This window comes from Oncorhynchus keta, unplaced genomic scaffold (assembly GCF_023373465.1).
Source record: "Oncorhynchus keta strain PuntledgeMale-10-30-2019 unplaced genomic scaffold, Oket_V2 Un_contig_17400_pilon_pilon, whole genome shotgun sequence".
NCBI lineage: Eukaryota > Metazoa > Chordata > Actinopteri > Salmoniformes > Salmonidae > Oncorhynchus > Oncorhynchus keta.
In genome coordinates, this window is record NW_026280421.1 from 72,501 (window position 1) to 92,254 (window position 19,754).

A 19,754-nucleotide genomic window follows, 5' to 3' on the forward strand; every position below is an offset into this window, starting at 1 on the left:
CCTGTTACCACCCAGGTCTTGTGTGACCTATAGTAACCTTCCTCCCTGTTACCACCCAGGTCTTGTGTGACCTATGGTAACCTTCCTCCCTGTTACCACCCAGGTCTTGTGTGACCTATAGTAACCTTCCTCCCTGTTACCACCCAGGTCTTGTGTGACCTATAGTAACCTTCCTCCCTGTTACCACCCAGGTCTTGTGTGACCTATAGTAACCTTCCTCCCTGTTACCACCCAGGTCTTGTGTGACCTATAGTAACCTTCCTCCCTGTTACCACCCAGGTCTTGTGTGACCTATAGTAACCTTCCTCCCTGTTACCACCCAGGTCTTGTGTGACCTATGGTAACCTTCCTCCCTGTTACCACCCAGGTCTTGTGTGACCTATAGTAACCTTCCTCCCTGTCACCACCCAGGTCTTGTGTGACCTATAGTAACCTTCCTCCCTGTTACCACCCAGGTCTTGTGTGACCTATAGTAACCTTCCTCCCTGTTACCACCCAGGTCTTGTGTGACCTATAGTAACCTTCCTCCCTGTCACCACCCAGGTCTTGTGTGACCTATAGTAACCTTCCTCCCTGTCACCACCCAGGTCTTGTGTGACCTATAGTAACCTTCCTCCCTGTTACCACCCAGGTCTTGTGTGACCTATAGTAACCTTCCTCCCTGTTACCACCCAGGTCTTGTGTGACCTATAGTAACCTTCCTCCCTGTTACCACCCAGGTCTTGTGTGACCTATAGTAACCTTCCTCCCTGTTACCACCCAGGTCTTGTGTGACCTATAGTAACCTTCCTCCCTGTTACCACCCAGGTCTTGTGTGACCTATAGTAACCTTCCTCCCTGTTACCACCCAGGTCTTGTGTGACCTATAGTAACCTTCCTCCCTGTTACCACCCAGGTCTTGTGTGACCTATAGTAACCTTCCTCCCTGTCACCACCCAGGTCTTGTGTGACCTATAGTAACCTTCCTCCCTGTTACCACCCAGGTCTTGTGTGACCTATAGTAACCTTCCTCCCTGTTACCACCCAGGTCTTGTGTGACCTATAGTAACCTTCCTCCCTGTTACCACCCAGGTCTTGTGTGACCTATAGTAACCTTCCTCCCTGTTACCACCCAGGTCTTGTGTGACCTATAGTAACCTTCCTCCCTGTCACCACCCAGGTCTTGTGTGACCTATAGTAACCTTCCTCCCTGTTACCACCCAGGTCTTGTGTGACCTATAGTAACCTTCCTCCCTGTCACCACCCAGGTATTGTGTGACCTATAGTAACCTTCCTCCCTGTAACCACCCAGGTCTTGTGTGACCTATAGTAACCTTCCTCCCTGTTACCACCCAGGTCTTGTGTGACCTATAGTAACCTTCCTCCCTGTCACCACCCAGGTCTTGTGTGACCTATAGTAACCTTCCTCCCTGTTACCACCCAGGTATTGTGTGACCTATAGTAACCTTCCTCCCTGTTACCACCCAGTTCTTGTGTGACCTATAGTAACCTTCCTCCCCGTTACCACCCAGGTCTTAATTAAGTGACCTATAGTAACCTTCCTCCCTGTTACCACCCAGGTCTTGTGTGACCTATAGTAACCTTCCTCCCTGTCACCACCCAGGTCTTGTGTGACCTATAGTAACCTTCCTCCCTGTTACCACCCAGGTCTTGTGTGACCTATAGTAACCTTCCTCCCTGTTACCACCCAGGTCTTGTGTGACCTATAGTAACCTTCCTCCCCATTACCACCCAGGTCTTAATTAAGTGACCTATAGTAACCTTCCTCCCCGTTACCACCCAGGTCTTGTGTGACCTATAGTAACCTTCCTCCCTGTTACCACCCAGGTCTTGTGTGACCTATAGTAACCTTCCTCCCTGTTACCACCCAGGTCTTGTGTGACCTATAGTAACCTTCCTCCCTGTTACCACCCAGGTCTTGTGTGACCTATAGTAACCTTCCTCCCTGTTACCACCCAGGTCTTGTGTGACCTATAGTAACCTTCCTCCCTGTTACCACCCAGGTCTTGTGTGACCTATAGTAACCTTCCTCCCTGTTACCACCCAGGTCTTGTGTGACCCATAGTAACCTTCCTCCCTGTTACCACCCAGGTCTTGTGTGACCTATAGTAACCTTCCTCCCTGTTACCACCCAGGTCTTGTGTGACCTATAGTAACCTTCCTCCCTGTTACCACCCAGGTCTTGTGTGACCTATAGTAACCTTCCTCCCTGTCACCACCCAGGTCTTGTGTGACCTATAGTAACCTTCCTCCCTGTCACCACCCAGGTCTTGTGTGACCTATAGTAACCTTCCTCCCTGTTACCACCCAGGTCTTGTGTGACCTATAGTAACCTTCCTCCCTGTCACCACCCAGGTCTTGTGTGACCTATAGTAACCTTCCTCCCTGTTACCACCCAGGTCTTGTGTGACCTATAGTAACCTTCCTCCCTGTCACCACCCAGGTCTTGTGTGACCTATAGTAACCTTCCTCCCTGTCACCACCCAGGTCTTGTGTGACCTATAGTAACCTTCCTCCCTGTTACCACCCAGGTCTTGTGTGACCTATAGTAACCTTCCTCCCTGTTACCACCCAGGTCTTGTGTGACCTATAGTAACCTTCCTCCCTGTCACCACCCAGGTCTTACAGGAGAAGTACGGTGGATGGCAGAACGCCAGCATGGTGAACTATTTCAACGACTTTGCCAACTTATGCTTTGAGCGGTTTGGTGACAGAGTCAAATACTGGATCACCTTCAACAACCCCTGGGTAAGACAATACATTACCCATAATACATGATCATAACACATTATCCAAAATACATTATCAACAACACATTGTATATAACACATTATCCATAACACATTACCATGAATACATTATCCATAACACATTATTCATAACACATTATTCATAACACATTATCCATGACACATTACCCATAATGCATGATCATAATAAATTATCCATAATACATTGTATATAACACATTATCCATAACACATTATCCATAATGCATTATCCATAATACATTACCCAGGATGCATGATCATAACACATGATCCATAACACATGATCCATAATACATTATCCATAATACATTACCCTAACATGTGATCATAACACATTATCCATAACACATTATTCATAACACATTACCCTAACATATGATCAAACCACATTATCCATAATGCATGATCATAACACATTATCCATAACACATTGCCCTAACATATGATCATAACACATTATCCATAACACATTATCCATAATACATTACCATACGCATTATAATAACAACACATTATCCATAATACATTATCCATAACACATTGCCCTAACATATGATCATAACACATTATCCATAATACATTATCCAAAACACGTTATCCATAACACATTATCCAATTGACACACAGGCTGTGTTCCAAATGACACCCTATTCTCCATATAGTGCACTAATGTTTACCTGGGCCCATAGAACTCTGGTCAAAAGTAGTGCACTATATATGGAATAGGGAGCCAGGGCTCATAGGACTCTGATCAAAAGTAGCACACTATATAGGGGATAGGGTGCCATTTGGGAGACACTGTATATGAACCATAATCCTCCAGAAGACTACTGTAAATTAGCTTCACCATGAACCAGAGCCAAATACATGTGTCAAATACTTTCAAATAGGCTGAAGTATTTCAAAGTATTTGACACAATGTATTTTGACTCAGGACTTCCCAAAACATCATATTTAAATAAGTCTTAATGTACAGGAATGCAGTGTCTAGTATCTGTGTTTGTAGTCTATTACTGTGGAGGGCTATGAGACTGTGTTTATAGTCTAGTGATGTGGAGGGCTATGAGACTGTGTTTATAGTCTAGTGATGTGGAGGGCTATGAGACTGTGTTTATAGTCTAGTGATGTGGAGGGCTATGAGACTGTGTTTATAGTCTAGTGATGTGGAGGGCTATGAGACTGTGTTTATAGTCTAGTGATGTGGAGGGCTATGAGACTGTGTTTATAGTCTAGTGATGTGGAGGGCTATGAGACTGTGTTTATAGTCTAGTGATGTGGAGGGCTATGAGACTGTGTTTATAGTCTGTGGAGGGCTATGAGACTGTGTTTATAGTCTAGTGCTGTGGAGGGCTATGAGACTGGAGAACATGCACCTGGACTGAAGCTGAGGGGCACTGGGGCCTACAAAGCTGCCCACCACATTATCAAGGTAATCCCTAGTTGTTTATAATATAATTATATTTAATATTGTCAGTAATCTAATACCATATATATTGGCCTAGTGTACCGTCCCCCTGATACAGACTAATATATCATTTGAACAGGCACATGCTAAGGTTTGGCACACCTATGACACTCAATGGAGAAGCAAACAGAAAGGCTTGGTTGGGATCTCGTTGTTGGCAGACTGGGGGGAGCCAGTGGACATCACCAACCAGAGAGACATCGAGGCAGCAGAGAGATATGTCCAGTTCTACATGGGCTGGTTCGCTACACCCATCTTCAACGGGGACTACCCTCAGGTCATGAAAGACTACATAGGTAAGTCACGTATTGTCACAGCTAGGTGTTCCATTTCCACGAACAACCCACGGGGTTTAAATGAAGCTAGCCCGCTAGGCTAGTACTGTTCAGACCAGGTTAGTAGAAAATATACCCAACTAGCCCGCTAGGCTAGTACTGCTAGGCTAGTACTGTTCAGACCAGGTTAGTAGAAAATGTACCCAACTAGCCTGAGGCTAGTACTGTTCAGACCAGGTTAGTAGAAAATGTACCCAACTAGCCTGAGGCTAGTACTGTTCAGACCAGGTTAGTAGAAAATGTACCCAACTAGCCTGAGGCTTGTACTGTTCAGACCAGGTTAGTAGAAAATGTACCCAACTAGCCTGAGGCTTGTACTGTTCAGACCAGGTTAGTAGAAAATGTACCCAACTAGCCTGAGGCTAGTACTGTTCAGACCAGGTTAGTAGAAAATGTACCCAACTAGCCTGAGGCTTGTACTGTTCAGACCAGGTTAGTAGAAAATGTACCCAACTAGCCTGAGGCTAGGCAGAAAGGCTGTTCAGACCAGGTTAGTAGAAAATGTACCCAACTCAGCCCAGCTAGCCTGAGGCTAGTACTGTTCAGACCAGGTTAGTAGAAAATGTACTCAGGTTGAAAGACTACTAGCCCGCTAGCCTGAGGCTAGTACTGTTCAGACCAGGTTAGTAGAAAATATACCCAACTAGCCCGCTAGCCTGAGGCTAGTACTGTTCAGACCAGGTTAGTAGAAAATGTACCCAACTAGCCCGCTAGGCTGAGGCTAGTACTGTTCAGACCAGGTTAGTAGAAAATGTACCCAACTAGCCTGAGGCTTGTACTGTTCAGACCAGGTTAGTAGAAAATGTACCCAACTAGCCCGCTAGGCTGAGGCTAGTGCTGTTCAGACCAGGTTAGTAGAAAATATACCCAACTAGCCCGCTAGGCTGAGGCTAGTACTGTTCAGACCAGGTTAGTAGAAAATGTACCCAACTAGCCCGCTAGGCTGAGGCTAGTACTGTTCAGACCCACTAGTAGAAAATATACCCAACTAGCCCGCTAGCCTGAGGCTAGTACTGTTCAGACCAGGCTAGTAGAAAATATACCCAACTAGCCCGCTAGGCTGAGGCTAGTACTGTTCAGACCAGGCTAGTAGAAAATATACCCAACTAGCCCGCTAGGCTGAGGCTAGTACTGTTCAGACCAGGCTAGTAGAAAATATACCCAACTAGCCCGCTAGGCTGAGGCTAGTACTGTTCAGACCAGGCTAGTAGAAAATATACCCAACTAGCCCGCTAGGCTGAGGCTAGTACTGTTCAGACCAGGCTAGTAGAAAATATACCCAACTAGCCCACTAGCCTGAGGCTAGTACTGTTCAGGCCAGGCTAGTAGAAAATGTACTCAATTAGCCACCTAGCCTGAGGCTAGTACTGTTCAGACCAGGCTAATAGAAAATGTACCCAACTAGCCCGCTAGCCTGAGGCTAGTACTGTTCAGACCAGGCTAATAGAAAATGTACCCAACTAGCCCGCTAGCCTGAGGCTAGTACTGTTCAGACCAGGCTAGTAGAAAATGTACCCAACTAGCCACCTAGCCTGAGGCTAGTACTGTTCAGACCAGGCTAGTAGAAAATATACCCAACTAGCCACCTAGCCTGAGGCTAGTACTGTTCAGACCAGGCTAGTAGAAAATGTACCCAATTAGCCACCTAGCCTGTGGCTAGTACTGTTCAGACCAGGCTAGTAGAAAATGTACCCAATTAGCCACCTAGCCTGAGGCTAGTACTGTTCAGACCAGGCTAGTAGAAAATGTACCCAATTAGCCACCTAGCCTGAGGCTAGTACTGTTCAGACCAGGCCAATAGAAAATATACCCAACTAGCCCGCTAGCCTGAGGCTAGTACTGTTCAGACCAGGCTAGTAGAAAATGTACCCAATTAGCCACCAAGCCTGTGGCTAGTACTGTTCAGACCAGGCTAGTAGAAAATGTACCCAATTAGCCACCTAGTGCTGTTCAGACCAGACTAGTAGAAAATGTACCCAACTAGCCCGCTAGCCTGAGGCTAGTACTGTTCAGACCAGGCTAGTAGAAAATGTACCCAATTAGCCACCTAGCCTGAGGCTAGTACTGTTCAGACCAGGCTAGTAGAAAATGTACCCAATTAGCCACCTAGCCTGAGGCTAGTGCTGTTCAGACCAGGCTAGTAGAAAATGTACCCAACTAGCCTGAGGCTAGTACTGTTCAGACCAGGCTAGTAGAAAATGTACCCAATTAGCCACCTAGCCTGAGGCTAGTACTGTTCAGACCAGGCTAGTAGAAAATGTACCCAATTAGCCACCTAGCCTGAGGCTAGTACTGTTCAGACCAGGCTAGTAGAAAATGTACCCAATTAGCCACCTAGCCTGAGGCTAGTACTGTTCAGACCAGGCTAGTAGAAAATGTACCCAATTAGCCACCTAGCCTGAGGCTAGTACTGTTCAGACCAGGCAGATTATAGACCCGGGAAAAAAAACTGTGGTTTACACTCCAAAAGGGTTCAACAGCTGTCCCCATAGGAGAACCCTTTTTGGTTCCAGGGAGAACCCTTTTTGGTTCCAGGTAGAACTCTTTTGGGTTCCATGTAGAACCCTCTGTGGAAAGGGTTCTACATGGAACCCAAAAGGGTTCTGTAACGACTTTCCTCCTCTTCGTCCTCTTCATCCGAGGAGGAGTATGGATCGGACCAAAATGCAGCGTGGTAAGTGTCCATATTGATTTATGCAAAACAACACAACTGAACACTGGAACAAAAATAATAAATGTGAAATCTACGAAACCGAAACAGTACCGTGTGGCCCAAACACTCACACGGAAACAAACACCCACAAACCAACAGTGAAACCCAGGCTACCTAAGTATGATTCTCAATCAGAGACAACTAACGACACCTGCCTCTGATTGAGAACCATACTAGGCTGAACACAAAAATCAACATAGAAAAACAAACATATACTACCCACCCCAACTCACGCCCTGACCATACTAAAAGAAAGAATAAAATAACAGAACTATGGTCAGAACGTGACAGGTTCTTCAAAGAGGTCTCATATGGGGACAGCCAAAGAACCATTTTAGGTTCTATTTTTTCTTTCTGAGTGTACTTGCCTGGTTGGCCAGTGTCCAAAATCCCTGCCAACATGGAACAGGACATAGAAACGTATACGTGCCACTGTCACACCTGATGTCTCTTTCCACACAGACAAGATGAATGCCCAGCAGGGTTAGAGGTCAAAGGTCATAGTGTAATCTGGTCTCTCTCTGGTCTCCAGGTAGGAAGAGTGCCCAGCAGGGTCTCGGAACCTCCCGTCTCCCCGTCTTCTCTTCCCAGGAGAAGAGTTACATCAAGGGCACCTGTGACTTCCTGGGTATTGGCCACTTCACCACGCGCTATATCACCCAGAAGAACTACCCGTCTGGCCGTGGGAACAACTACTTCACCGACCGTGACCTGGTGGAGCTGGTGGACCCTCGCTGGCCCGACCCCGGCTCCGAGTGGCTCTACTCTGTCCCCTGGGGATTCAGACGCCTGCTCAACTTCGTCAAGGTATAATACACTACTGTTAGTGTGGGCAGGTCCTACCAGACAGACTTGGGTTAAATATATGATGTATTTGTCTCCCTGCCTCCCCACCCAGTCTCCCTACTCCTCACCACCCTGTCTCCTCACCACCCTGTCTCCCCACTCCTCACCACCCTGTCTCCTCACCACCCTGTCTCCTCACCACCCTGTCTCCCCACACCATCTCACCACCCTGTCTCCTCACCACCCTGTCTCCTCACCACCCTGTCTCCCCACACCATCTCACCACCCTGTCTCCTCACCACCCTGTCTCCTCACCACCCTGTCTCCTCACCACCCTGTCTCCCCACACCATCTCACCACCCTGCCTCCTCACCACCCTGTCTCCTCACCACCCTGTCTCCCCACACCATCGCACCACCCTGTCTCCTCACCACCCTGTCTCCCCACACCATCTCACCACCCTGTCTCCTCACCACCCTGCCTCCTCACCACCCTGTCTCCTCACCACCCTGCCTCCTCACCCTGTCTCCCTGTCTCACCACCCTGTCTCCTCACCCTGTCTCCCTGTCTCCCTGTCTCTCCACTAGACCCAGTATGGGAACCCCTGCCTCCTCACCACCCTGTCTCCTCACCACCCTGTCTCACCACCCTGCCTCCTCACCCTGTCTCCCTGTCTCTCCACTAGACCCAGTATGGGAACCCCCTGATCTACGTGACAGAGAACGGAGTATCAGAGAAGGTACAGAGGTGCACAGACCTGTGTGATGAATGGAGGATGCAGTACTTCAAGGATTACATCAATGAGATGCTCAAGGGTGAGGAACCCATCTATCAGAGGAAATAACATCCTCTGAATATTACCTTGAACAAAGGTTTAGTAGAGGAAATAACATCCTCTGAATATTACCTTGAACAAAGGTTTAGTAGAGGAAATAACATCCTCTGAATATTACCTTGAACAAAGGTTTAGTAGAGGAAATAACATCCTCTGAATATTACCTTGAACAAAGGTTTAGTACACTGTAGAGAAAATAATAACCTCTGAATATTACCTTGAAGAAAGGTTTAGTGCACTGTAGAGAAAATAATAACCTCTGAATATTACCTTGAAGAAAGGTTTAGTACACTGTAGAGAAAATAATAACCTCTGAATATTACCTTGAAGAAAGGTTTAGTGCACTGTAGAGAAAATAATAACCTCTGAATATTACCTTGAAGAAAGGTTTAGTACACTGTAGAGAAAATAATAACCTCTGAATATTACCTTGAACAAAGGTTTAGTGCACTGTAGAGGAAATAATAACCTCTGAATATTACCTTGAAGAAAGGTTTAGTACACTGTAGAGGAAATAATAACCTCTGAATATTACCTTGAAGAAAGGTTTAGTGCACTGTAGAGAAAATAATAACCTCTGAATATTACCTTGAAGAAAGGTTTAGTACACTGTAGAGAAAATAATAACCTCTGAATATTACCTTGAAGAAAGGTTTAGTACACTGTAGAGAAAATAATAACCTCTGAATATTACCTTGAAGAAAGGTTTAGTACACTGTAGAGAAAATAATAACCTCTGAATATTACCTTGAAGAAAGGTTTAGTAGAGGAAATAATAACCTCTGAATATTACCTTGAACAAAGGTTTAGTACACTGTAGAGAAAATAATAACCTCTGAATATTACCTTGAAGAAAGGTTTAGTACACTGTAGAGAAATAACCTCTGAATATTACCTTGAACAAAGGTTTAGTACATAGAGAAAATAACCTCTGAATATTACCTTGAACAAAGGTTTAGTACACTGTAGAAAATAAGAAAATAATAACCTTGAAGAAAGGTTTAGTAGAGGAAATAATCTGAATATTACCTTGAACAAAGGTTTAGTACACTGTAGAGAAAATAATAACCTCTGAATATTACCTTGAAGAAAGGTTTAGTACACTGTAGAGAAAATAATAACTCTGAATATTACCTGAAGAAAGGTTTAGTACACTGTAGAGAAAATTACCTCTGAATATTACCTTGAAGAAAGGTTTAGTACACTGTAGAGAAAATAATAACCTCTGAATATTACCTTGAAGAAAGGTTTAGTACACTGTAGAGAAAATAATAACCTCTGAATATTACCTTGAAGAAAGGTTTAGTGCACTGTAGAGAAAATAATAACCTCTGAATATTACCTTGAAGAAAGGTTTAGTACACTGAATATTACCTTGAAGAAAGGTTTAGAAGAGAAAATAATATCCTCTGAATATTACCTTGAAGAAAGGTTTAGTACACTGTTTAGACTGAAAATAATAACCTCTGAATATTACCTTGAAGAAAGGTTTAGTGCACTGTAGAGAAAATAATAACCTCTGAATATTACCTTGAAGAAAGGTTTAGTGCACTGTAGAGAAAATAATAACCTCTGAATATTACCTTGAAGAAAGGTTTAGTACACTGTAGAGAAAATAATAACCTCTGAATATTACCTTGAAGAAAGGTTTAGTACACTGTAGAGAAAATAATAACCTCTGAATATTACCTTGAAGAAAGGTTTAGTACACTGTAGAGAAAATAATAACCTCTGAATATTACCTTGAAGAAAGGTTTAGTACACTGTAGAGAAAATAATAACCTCTGAATATTACCTTGAAGAAAGGTTTAGTACACTGTAGAGAAAATAATAACCTCTGAATATTACCTTGAAGAAAGGTTTAGTGCACTGTAGAGAAAATAATAACCTCTGAATATTACCTTGAAGAAAGGTTTAGTGCACTGTAGAGAAAATAATAACCTCTGAATATTACCTTGAAGAAAGGTTTAGTAGAGGAAATAATAACCTCTGAATATTACCTTGAAGAAAGGTTTACTAAACCTCTATAGTATTAGATTATTTTCTCTACAAAACCTTTCTTCAAGGTAATATTCAGAGGTTATTATTTCCTCTACAGTGTACCGTAAACTTTTCTTTATAACAACTAATTGTTTTAGTGAACTGGCATCATTTTAGGACAAAACAGGTGTTTTGAGTGTGTTTGAAGTTTGCTTCACTGTCTACTACTCTATTGATACTGGGCAAGTGAACTCCTACAGCACCCTCTGGTGGTCTTTTCTCCACATGACAGCCCTTAAGGACGGCGTGAACGTGAAGGGTTACACAGCCTGGTCGCTGCTGGACAAGTTTGAGTGGGACGAAGGCTTCTCTGAGAGGTTTGGCCTGTTCTACGTGGACTTCCTCAACAAGAATAAACCACGTTACCCAAAAGCCTCTGTTCAGTACTACAAACGCATCATTAGCTCCAATGGATTCCCCAACCAGAGAGAGGTACAGTCAGTCACAGACACCTTGTACACACCAACCAGAGAGAGGTACAGTCAGTCACAGACACCTTGGCCACACCAACCAGAGAGAGGTACAGTCAGTCACAGACACCTTGTCCACACCAACCAGAGAGAGGTACAGTCAGTCACAGACACCTTGGCCACACCAACCAGAGAGAGGTACAGTCAGTCACAGACACCTTGGCCACACCAACCAGAGAGAGGTACAGTCAGTCACAGACACCTTGGCCACACCAACCAGAGAGAGGTACAGTCAGTCACAGACACCTTGGCCACACCAACCAGAGAGAGGTACAGTCAGTCACAGACACCTTGGCCACACCAACCAGAGAGAGGTACAGTCAGTCACAGACACCTTGGCCACACCAACCAGAGAGAGGTACAGTCAGTCACAGTCAGTCACAGACACCTTGGCCACACCAACCAGAGAGAGGTACAGTCAGTCACAGACACCTTGGCCACACCAACCAGAGAGAGGTACAGTCAGTCACAGACACCTTGGCCACACCAACCAGAGAGAGGTACAGTCAGTCACAGACACCTTGGCCACACCAACCAGAGAGAGGTACAGTCAGTCACAGACACCTTGGCCACACCAACCAGAGAGAGGTACAGTCAGTCACAGACACCTTGGCCACACCAACCAGAGAGAGGTACACAGTCCAGACACCAGAGAGAGGTACAGTCAGTCACAGACACCTTGGCCACACCAACCAGAGAGAGGTACAGTCAGTCACAGACACCTTGGCCACACCAACCAGAGAGAGGTACAGTCAGTCACAGACACCTTGGTACACCAACCAGGTACCAGAGAGAGGTACAGTCAGTCACAGACACCTTGGCACACACCAACCAGACAGAGAGGTACAGTCAGTCACAGACACCTTGGCCACACCAACCAGAGAGAGGTACAGTCAGTCACAGACACCTTGGCCACACCAACCAGAGAGAGGTACAGTCAGTCACAGACACCTTGGCCACACCAACCAGAGAGAGGTACAGTCAGTCACAGACACCTTGGCCACACCAACCAGAGAGAGGTACAGTCAGTCACAGACACCTTGGCCACACCAACCAGAGAGAGGTACAGTCAGTCACAGACACCTTGGCCACACCAACCAGAGAGAGGTACAGTCAGTCACAGACACCTTGGCCACACCAACCAGAGAGAGGTACAGTCAGTCACAGACACCTTGGCCACACCAACCAGAGAGAGGTACAGTCAGTCACAGACACCTTGGCCACACCAACCAGAGAGAGGTACAGTCAGTCACAGACACCTTGTACACACCAACCAGAGAGAGGTACAGTCAGTCACAGACACCTTGTACACACCAACCAGAGAGAGGTACAGTCAGTCACAGACACCTTGGCCACACCAACCAGAGAGAGGTACAGTCAGTCACAGACACCTTGTACACACCAACCAGAGAGAGGTACAGTCAGTCACAGACACCTTGTACACACCAACCAGAGAGAGGTACAGTCAGTCACAGACACCTTGTACACACCAACCAGAGAGAGGTACAGTCAGTCACAGACACCTTGTACACACCAACCAGAGAGAGGTACAGTCAGTCACAGACACCTTGTACACACCTGATATAGGCCTATTCTGTTTTTCTTCAAAGTTTTCCACTGTGCTGTTTTGTGACAGACTTTTTTCTTAATGGGTTGTATTAATACATATTGATTGATTGATTGGTTGGTTGGTTGATTGGTTAATTAATACATATATTTTGATGGTCTCTACAGGTGGAGAGTTGGAGAAGGAAAGCCACAGAGACGTGCTCCTCCAGTAACCAGCTTCTAGCTGCAGGTCAGTACAGAAGGCTACACTACACCCCAACACCACCAGACTGTAACATCACTACACCCCAACACCACTAGACCCCAACACCACCAGACTGTAACATCACTACACCCCAACACCACTACACCCAACACCACCAGACTGTAACATCACTACACCCCAACACCACCAGACCCCAACACCACCAGACCCCAACACCACCAGACCCCAACACCACCAGACCGCAACACCACTAGACCCCAACACCACCAGACTGTAACACCACTACACCCCAACACCACTACACCCCAACACCACCAGACTGTAACATCACTACACCCCAACACCACCAGACTGTAACATCAACACCCCAACACCAAAACACCCCAACACCACCAGACCCCAACACCACTAGACCCCAACACCACTAGACCCCAACACCACTACACAACACCCAACCCCACCACCAGACTGTAACATCACTACACCCCAACCCCAACACCACCAGACTGTAACATCACTACACCCCAACACCACCAGACTGTAACATCACTACACCCCAACATCACTAGACCCCAACACCACCAGACTGTAACATCACTACACCCCAACACCACCAGACCGTAACACCACTACACCCCAACACCACCAGACTGTAACATCACTAGACCCCAACACCACCAGAGGAAATAACACCACAAGAGGTTTAGTAGAACAAAGGAAACTTGGGTAACACCACTAGACCCCAACACCACCAGACCGTAACATCACTAGACCCCAACACCACCAGACCCCAACACCACTACACCCCAACACCACCAGACCGTAACACCACTAGACCCCAACACCACCAGACCCCAACACCACTACACCCCAACACCACCAGACCGTAACACCACTAGACCCCAACACCACTACACCCCAACACCACCAGACCCCAACACCACTAGACCCCAACACCACCAGACCGTAACACCACTAGACCCCAACACCACCAGACCCCAACACCACTACACCCCAACACCACCAGACCGTAACACCACTAGACCCCAACACCACTACACCCCAACACCACCAGACCGTAACACCACTAGACCCCAACACCACCAGACCCCAACACCACCAGACTGTAACACCACTAGACCCCAACACCACTACACCCGAACACCACCAGACCCCAACACCACCAGACTGTAACACCACTAGACCCCAACACCACCAGACCCCAACACCACCAGACTGTAACACCACTAGACCCCAACACCACTACACCCCAACACCACCAGACCCCAACACCAGCAGACCCCAACACCACCAGACTGTAACACCACTACACCCCAACACCACTCCACCCCAACACCACCAGACTGTAACATCACTACACCCCAACACCACTAGACCCCAACACCACCAGACTGTAACATCACTACACCCCAACACCACTAGACCCAACACCACCAGACTGTAACATCACTACACCCCAACACCACCAGACCCCAACACCACCAGACCCCAACACCACCAGACCGTAACACCACTAGACCCCAACACCACTACACCCCAACACCACTACACCCCAACACCACCAGACTGTAACATCACTACACCCCAACACCACTACACCCAACACCACCAGACTGTAACATCACTACACCCCAACACCACCAGACTGTAACATCACTACACCCCAACATCACTAGACCCCAACACCACCAGACTGTAACATCACTACACCCCAACACCACCAGACCGTAACACCACTACACCCCAACACCACCAGACTGTAACATCACTACACCCCAACACCACCAGACCGTAACACCACTAGACCCCAACACCACCAGACCGTAACACCACTAGACCCCAACACCACCAGACCCCAACACCACTACACCCCAACACCACCAGACCGTAACACCACTAGACCCCAACACCACCAGACCCCAACACCACTACACCCCAACACCACCAGACCGTAACACCACTAGACCCCAACACCACTACACCCCAACACCACCAGACCCCAACACCACTAGACCCCAACACCACCAGACCGTAACACCACTAGACCCCAACACCACCAGACCCCAACACCACTACACCCCAACACCACCAGACCGTAACACCACTAGACCCCAACACCACTACACCCCAACACCACCAGACCGTAACACCACTAGACCCCAACACCACCAGACCCCAACACCACCAGACTGTAACACCACTAGACCCCAACACCACTACACCCGAACACCACCAGACCCCAACACCACCAGACCCCAACACCACCAGACTGTAACACCACTAGACCCCAACACCACCAGACCCCAACACCACCAGACTGTAACACCACTAGACCCCAACACCACTACACCCCAACACCACCAGACCCCAACACCAGCAGACCCCAACACCACCAGACTGTAACACCACTACACCCCAACACCACTCCACCCCAACACCACCAGACCGTAACACCACTACACCCCAACACCACTACACCCCAACACCACTACACCCCAACACCACCAGACCGTAACACCACTACACCACAACAGCACTACACCCCAACACCACCAGACCCCAACACCACTACACCCCAACACCACCAGACCGTAACACCACTACACCCCAACACCACAACACCACCAGACCGTAACACCACTACACCCCAACACCACTACACCCCAACACCACTATACCCCAACACCACTACACCTCAACACCACCAGACCCCAACACCACCAGACCGTAACACCCCAACACCACAACACCACCAGACCGTAACACCACTACACCCCAACACCACTACACCCCAACACCACTATACCCCAACACCACTACACCCCAACACCACTACACCCCAACACCACCAGACCCCAACACCACCAGACCGTAACACCACTACACCCCAACACCACCAGACCCCAACACCACTACACCCCAACACCACTACACCCCAACACCACCGGACCCCAACACCACTATACCCCAACACCACTACACCCCAACACCACTACACCCCAACACCACCAGACCCCAACACCACCAGACCGTAACACCACTACACCCCAACACCACCAGACCCCAACACCACTACACCCCAACACCACTACACCCCAACACCACCGGACCCCAACACCACCAGACCTCAACACCACTGGACCCCAACACCACTAGACCCCAACACCACTAGACCGTAACACCACTAGACCCCAACACCACCAGACCCCAACACCATCAGACCGTAACACCACCAGACCCCAACACCACTACACCCCAACACCACTACACCCCAACACCACTAGACCCCAACACCACTAGACCCCAACACCACTAGACCCCAACACCACTAGACCCCAACACCACCAGACCCCAACACCATCAGACCGTAACACCACCAGACCCCAACACCACTACATCCCAACACCACCAGACCTCAACACCACCGGACCTCAACACCACCAGACCTCAACACCACCGGACCCCAACACCACTACACCCCAACACCACCAGACCCCAACACCACCAGACTGTAACACCACTACACCCCAACACCACTACACCCCAACACCACCAGACCGTAACACCACTAGACCCCAACACCACCAGACCCCAACACCACTACACCCCAACACCACCAGACTGTAACACCACCAAACCCCAAAACCACCAGACCCCAACACCACCAGACCCCAACACCACCAGACCGTAACACCACCAGACCCCAACACCACCAGACTGTAACACCACTACACCCCAACACCACTACACCCAACACCACCAGACCGTAACACCACTAGACCCCAACACCACCAGACTGTAACACCACCAGACCCCAACACCACCAGACCCCAACACCACCAGACTGTAACACCACTACACCCCAACACCACTACACCCCAACACCACCAGACCGTAACACCACGAGACCCCAACACCACCAGACTGTAACACCACTACACCCCAACACCACTACACCCCAAAACCACCAGACCGTAACACCACTAGACCCCAACACCACCAGACCCCAACACCACCAGACTGTAACACCACTAGACCCCAACACCACTACACCCGAACACCACCAGACCCCAACACCACCAGACCCCAACACCACCAGACTGTAACACCACTAGACCCCAACACCACCAGACCCCAACACCACCAGACTGTAACACCACTAGACCCCAACACCACTACACCCCAACACCACCAGACCCCAACACCACCAGACCCCAACACCAGCAGACCCCAACACCACCAGACTGTAACACCACTACACCTCAACACCACTCCACCCCAACACCACCAGACCGTAACACCACTACACCCCAACACCACTACACCCCAACACCACTACACCCCAACACCACTACACCCCAACACCACCAGACCGTAACACCACTACACCCCAACACCACAACAGCACTACACCACCAGACCCCAACACCACTACACCCCAACACCACCAGACCGTAACACCACTACACCCCAACACCACAACACCACCAGACCGTAACACCACTACACCCCAACACCACTACACCCCAACACCACTACACCTCAACACCACCAGACCCCAACACCACCAGACCGTAACACCCCAACACCACAACACCACCAGACCGTAACACCACTACACCCCAACACCACTACACCCCAACACCACTATACCCCAACACCACTACACCCCAACACCACTACACCCCAACACCACCAGACCCCAACACCACCAGACCGTAACACCACTACACCCCAACACCACCAGACCCCAACACCACTACACCCCAACACCACTACACCCCAACACCACCGGACCCCAACACCACCAGACCTCAACACCACTAGACCCCAACACCACTAGACCCCAACACCACTAGACCCCAACACCACTAGACCCCAACACCACCAGACCCCAACACCATCAGACCGTAACACCACCAGACCCCAACACCACTACATCCCAACACCACCAGACCTCAACACCACCGGACCTCAACACCACCAGACCTCAACACCACCGGACCCCAACACCACTACACCCCAACACCACCAAACCCCAACACCACTAGACCCCAACATTGACAGACTCCAACACCACCAAACCCCAACACCACCAGACCCCAACACCGACAGACCCCAACACCACCAAACCCTAACACCACTAGACCCAACACCACCAGACCCCAACACTGACAGACTCCAACACCACCAAACCCAAACACCACCAGAACCCAACACTGACAGACCCCAACACCACCAGACCCCAACACAGACAGACCCCAACACCACCAGACCCCAACACCAGCAGACCCCAACACAGACAGACCCCAACACCACCAGACCGCCACACCACCGGTCCCCAACACAGACAGACCCCAACACCACCAGACCCCAACACCACCAGACACCAACACAGACAGACCCCAACACCACCAGACCCCAACACCACCAGACCCCAACACAGACAGACCCCAACACCACCAGACCGCCACACCACCGGTCCCCAACACAGACAGACCCCAACACCACCAGACCCCAACACCACCAGACACCAACACAGACAGACCCCAACACCACCAGACCCCAACACCACCAGACCCCAACACCACCAGACCCCAACACAGACAGACCCCAACACCACCAGACCCCAACACAGACAGACCCCAACACCACCAGACCCCAACTCCACCAGACCCCAACACCACCAGACCCCTACACAGACAGACCCCAACACCACCAGACCCCAACACCACCAGACCCCAACACAGACAGACCCCAACACAGACAGACCCCTACACCACCAGACCCCAACACCACCAGACCCCAACACCACCAGACCCCAACACAAACAGACCCCAACACCACCAGACCCCAACACCACCAGACCCCAACACCACCAGACCCCAACACCACCAGACCCCAACACCACCAGACCCCAACACCACCAGACCCCAACACCACCAGACCCCAACACAGACAGACCCCAACACCACCAGACCCCAACACCACCAGACCCCAACACCACCAGACCCCAACACAGACAGACCCCAACACCACCAGACCCCAACACAGACAGACCCCAACACCACCAGACCCCAACACCACCAGACCCCAACACAGACAGACCCCAACACCACCAGACCCCAACACAGACAGACCCCAACACCACCAGACCCCAACACCACCAGACCCCAACACAGACAGACCCCAACACCACCAGACCCCAACACCACCAGACACCAACACAGACAGACCCCAACACCACCAGACCCCACACCACCAGACCCCAACACCACCAGACCCCAACACACAGACCCCAACACCACCAGACCCCAACACAGACAGACCCCAACACCACCAGACACCAACACAGACAGACCCCAACACCACCAGACACCAACACAGACAGACCCCAACACCACCAGACCCCAACACCAGACCCCAGACCCCAGACACCACAGACAGACCCCAACACCACCAGACCCCAACACAGACAGACCCCAACACAGACAGACCCCAACACCACCAGACCCCAACACCACCAGACCCCAACACCACCAGA

The 19,754-nt window shown here is 49.2% G+C and overlaps 1 protein-coding gene across 6 annotated transcripts in view; it reads left to right on the top strand.

Moving 5' to 3' along the window:
* lctla (lactase-like a) overlaps positions 1 to 19,754 on the top strand; it is a 30,881-nt gene that overhangs the window by 8,738 nt on the left and 2,389 nt on the right. For all 6 annotated transcript variants that reach the window (XR_008103780.1, XM_052503487.1, XM_052503488.1 and 3 more), the window contains exons 6-12: positions 2,620 to 2,748; positions 4,105 to 4,200; positions 4,316 to 4,532; positions 7,817 to 8,091; positions 8,756 to 8,885; positions 11,178 to 11,377; positions 13,150 to 13,213. Coding sequence is in view for 5 of the 6 variants with exons in the window: in XM_052503487.1 (XP_052359447.1) it covers positions 2,620 to 2,748; positions 4,105 to 4,200; positions 4,316 to 4,532; positions 7,817 to 8,091; positions 8,756 to 8,885; positions 11,178 to 11,377; positions 13,150 to 13,213 (1,111 nt within the window). In the remaining variant the exon portion in view is untranslated. The remainder of the gene's footprint in view (positions 1 to 2,619; positions 2,749 to 4,104; positions 4,201 to 4,315; positions 4,533 to 7,816; positions 8,092 to 8,755; positions 8,886 to 11,177; positions 11,378 to 13,149; positions 13,214 to 19,754) is intronic.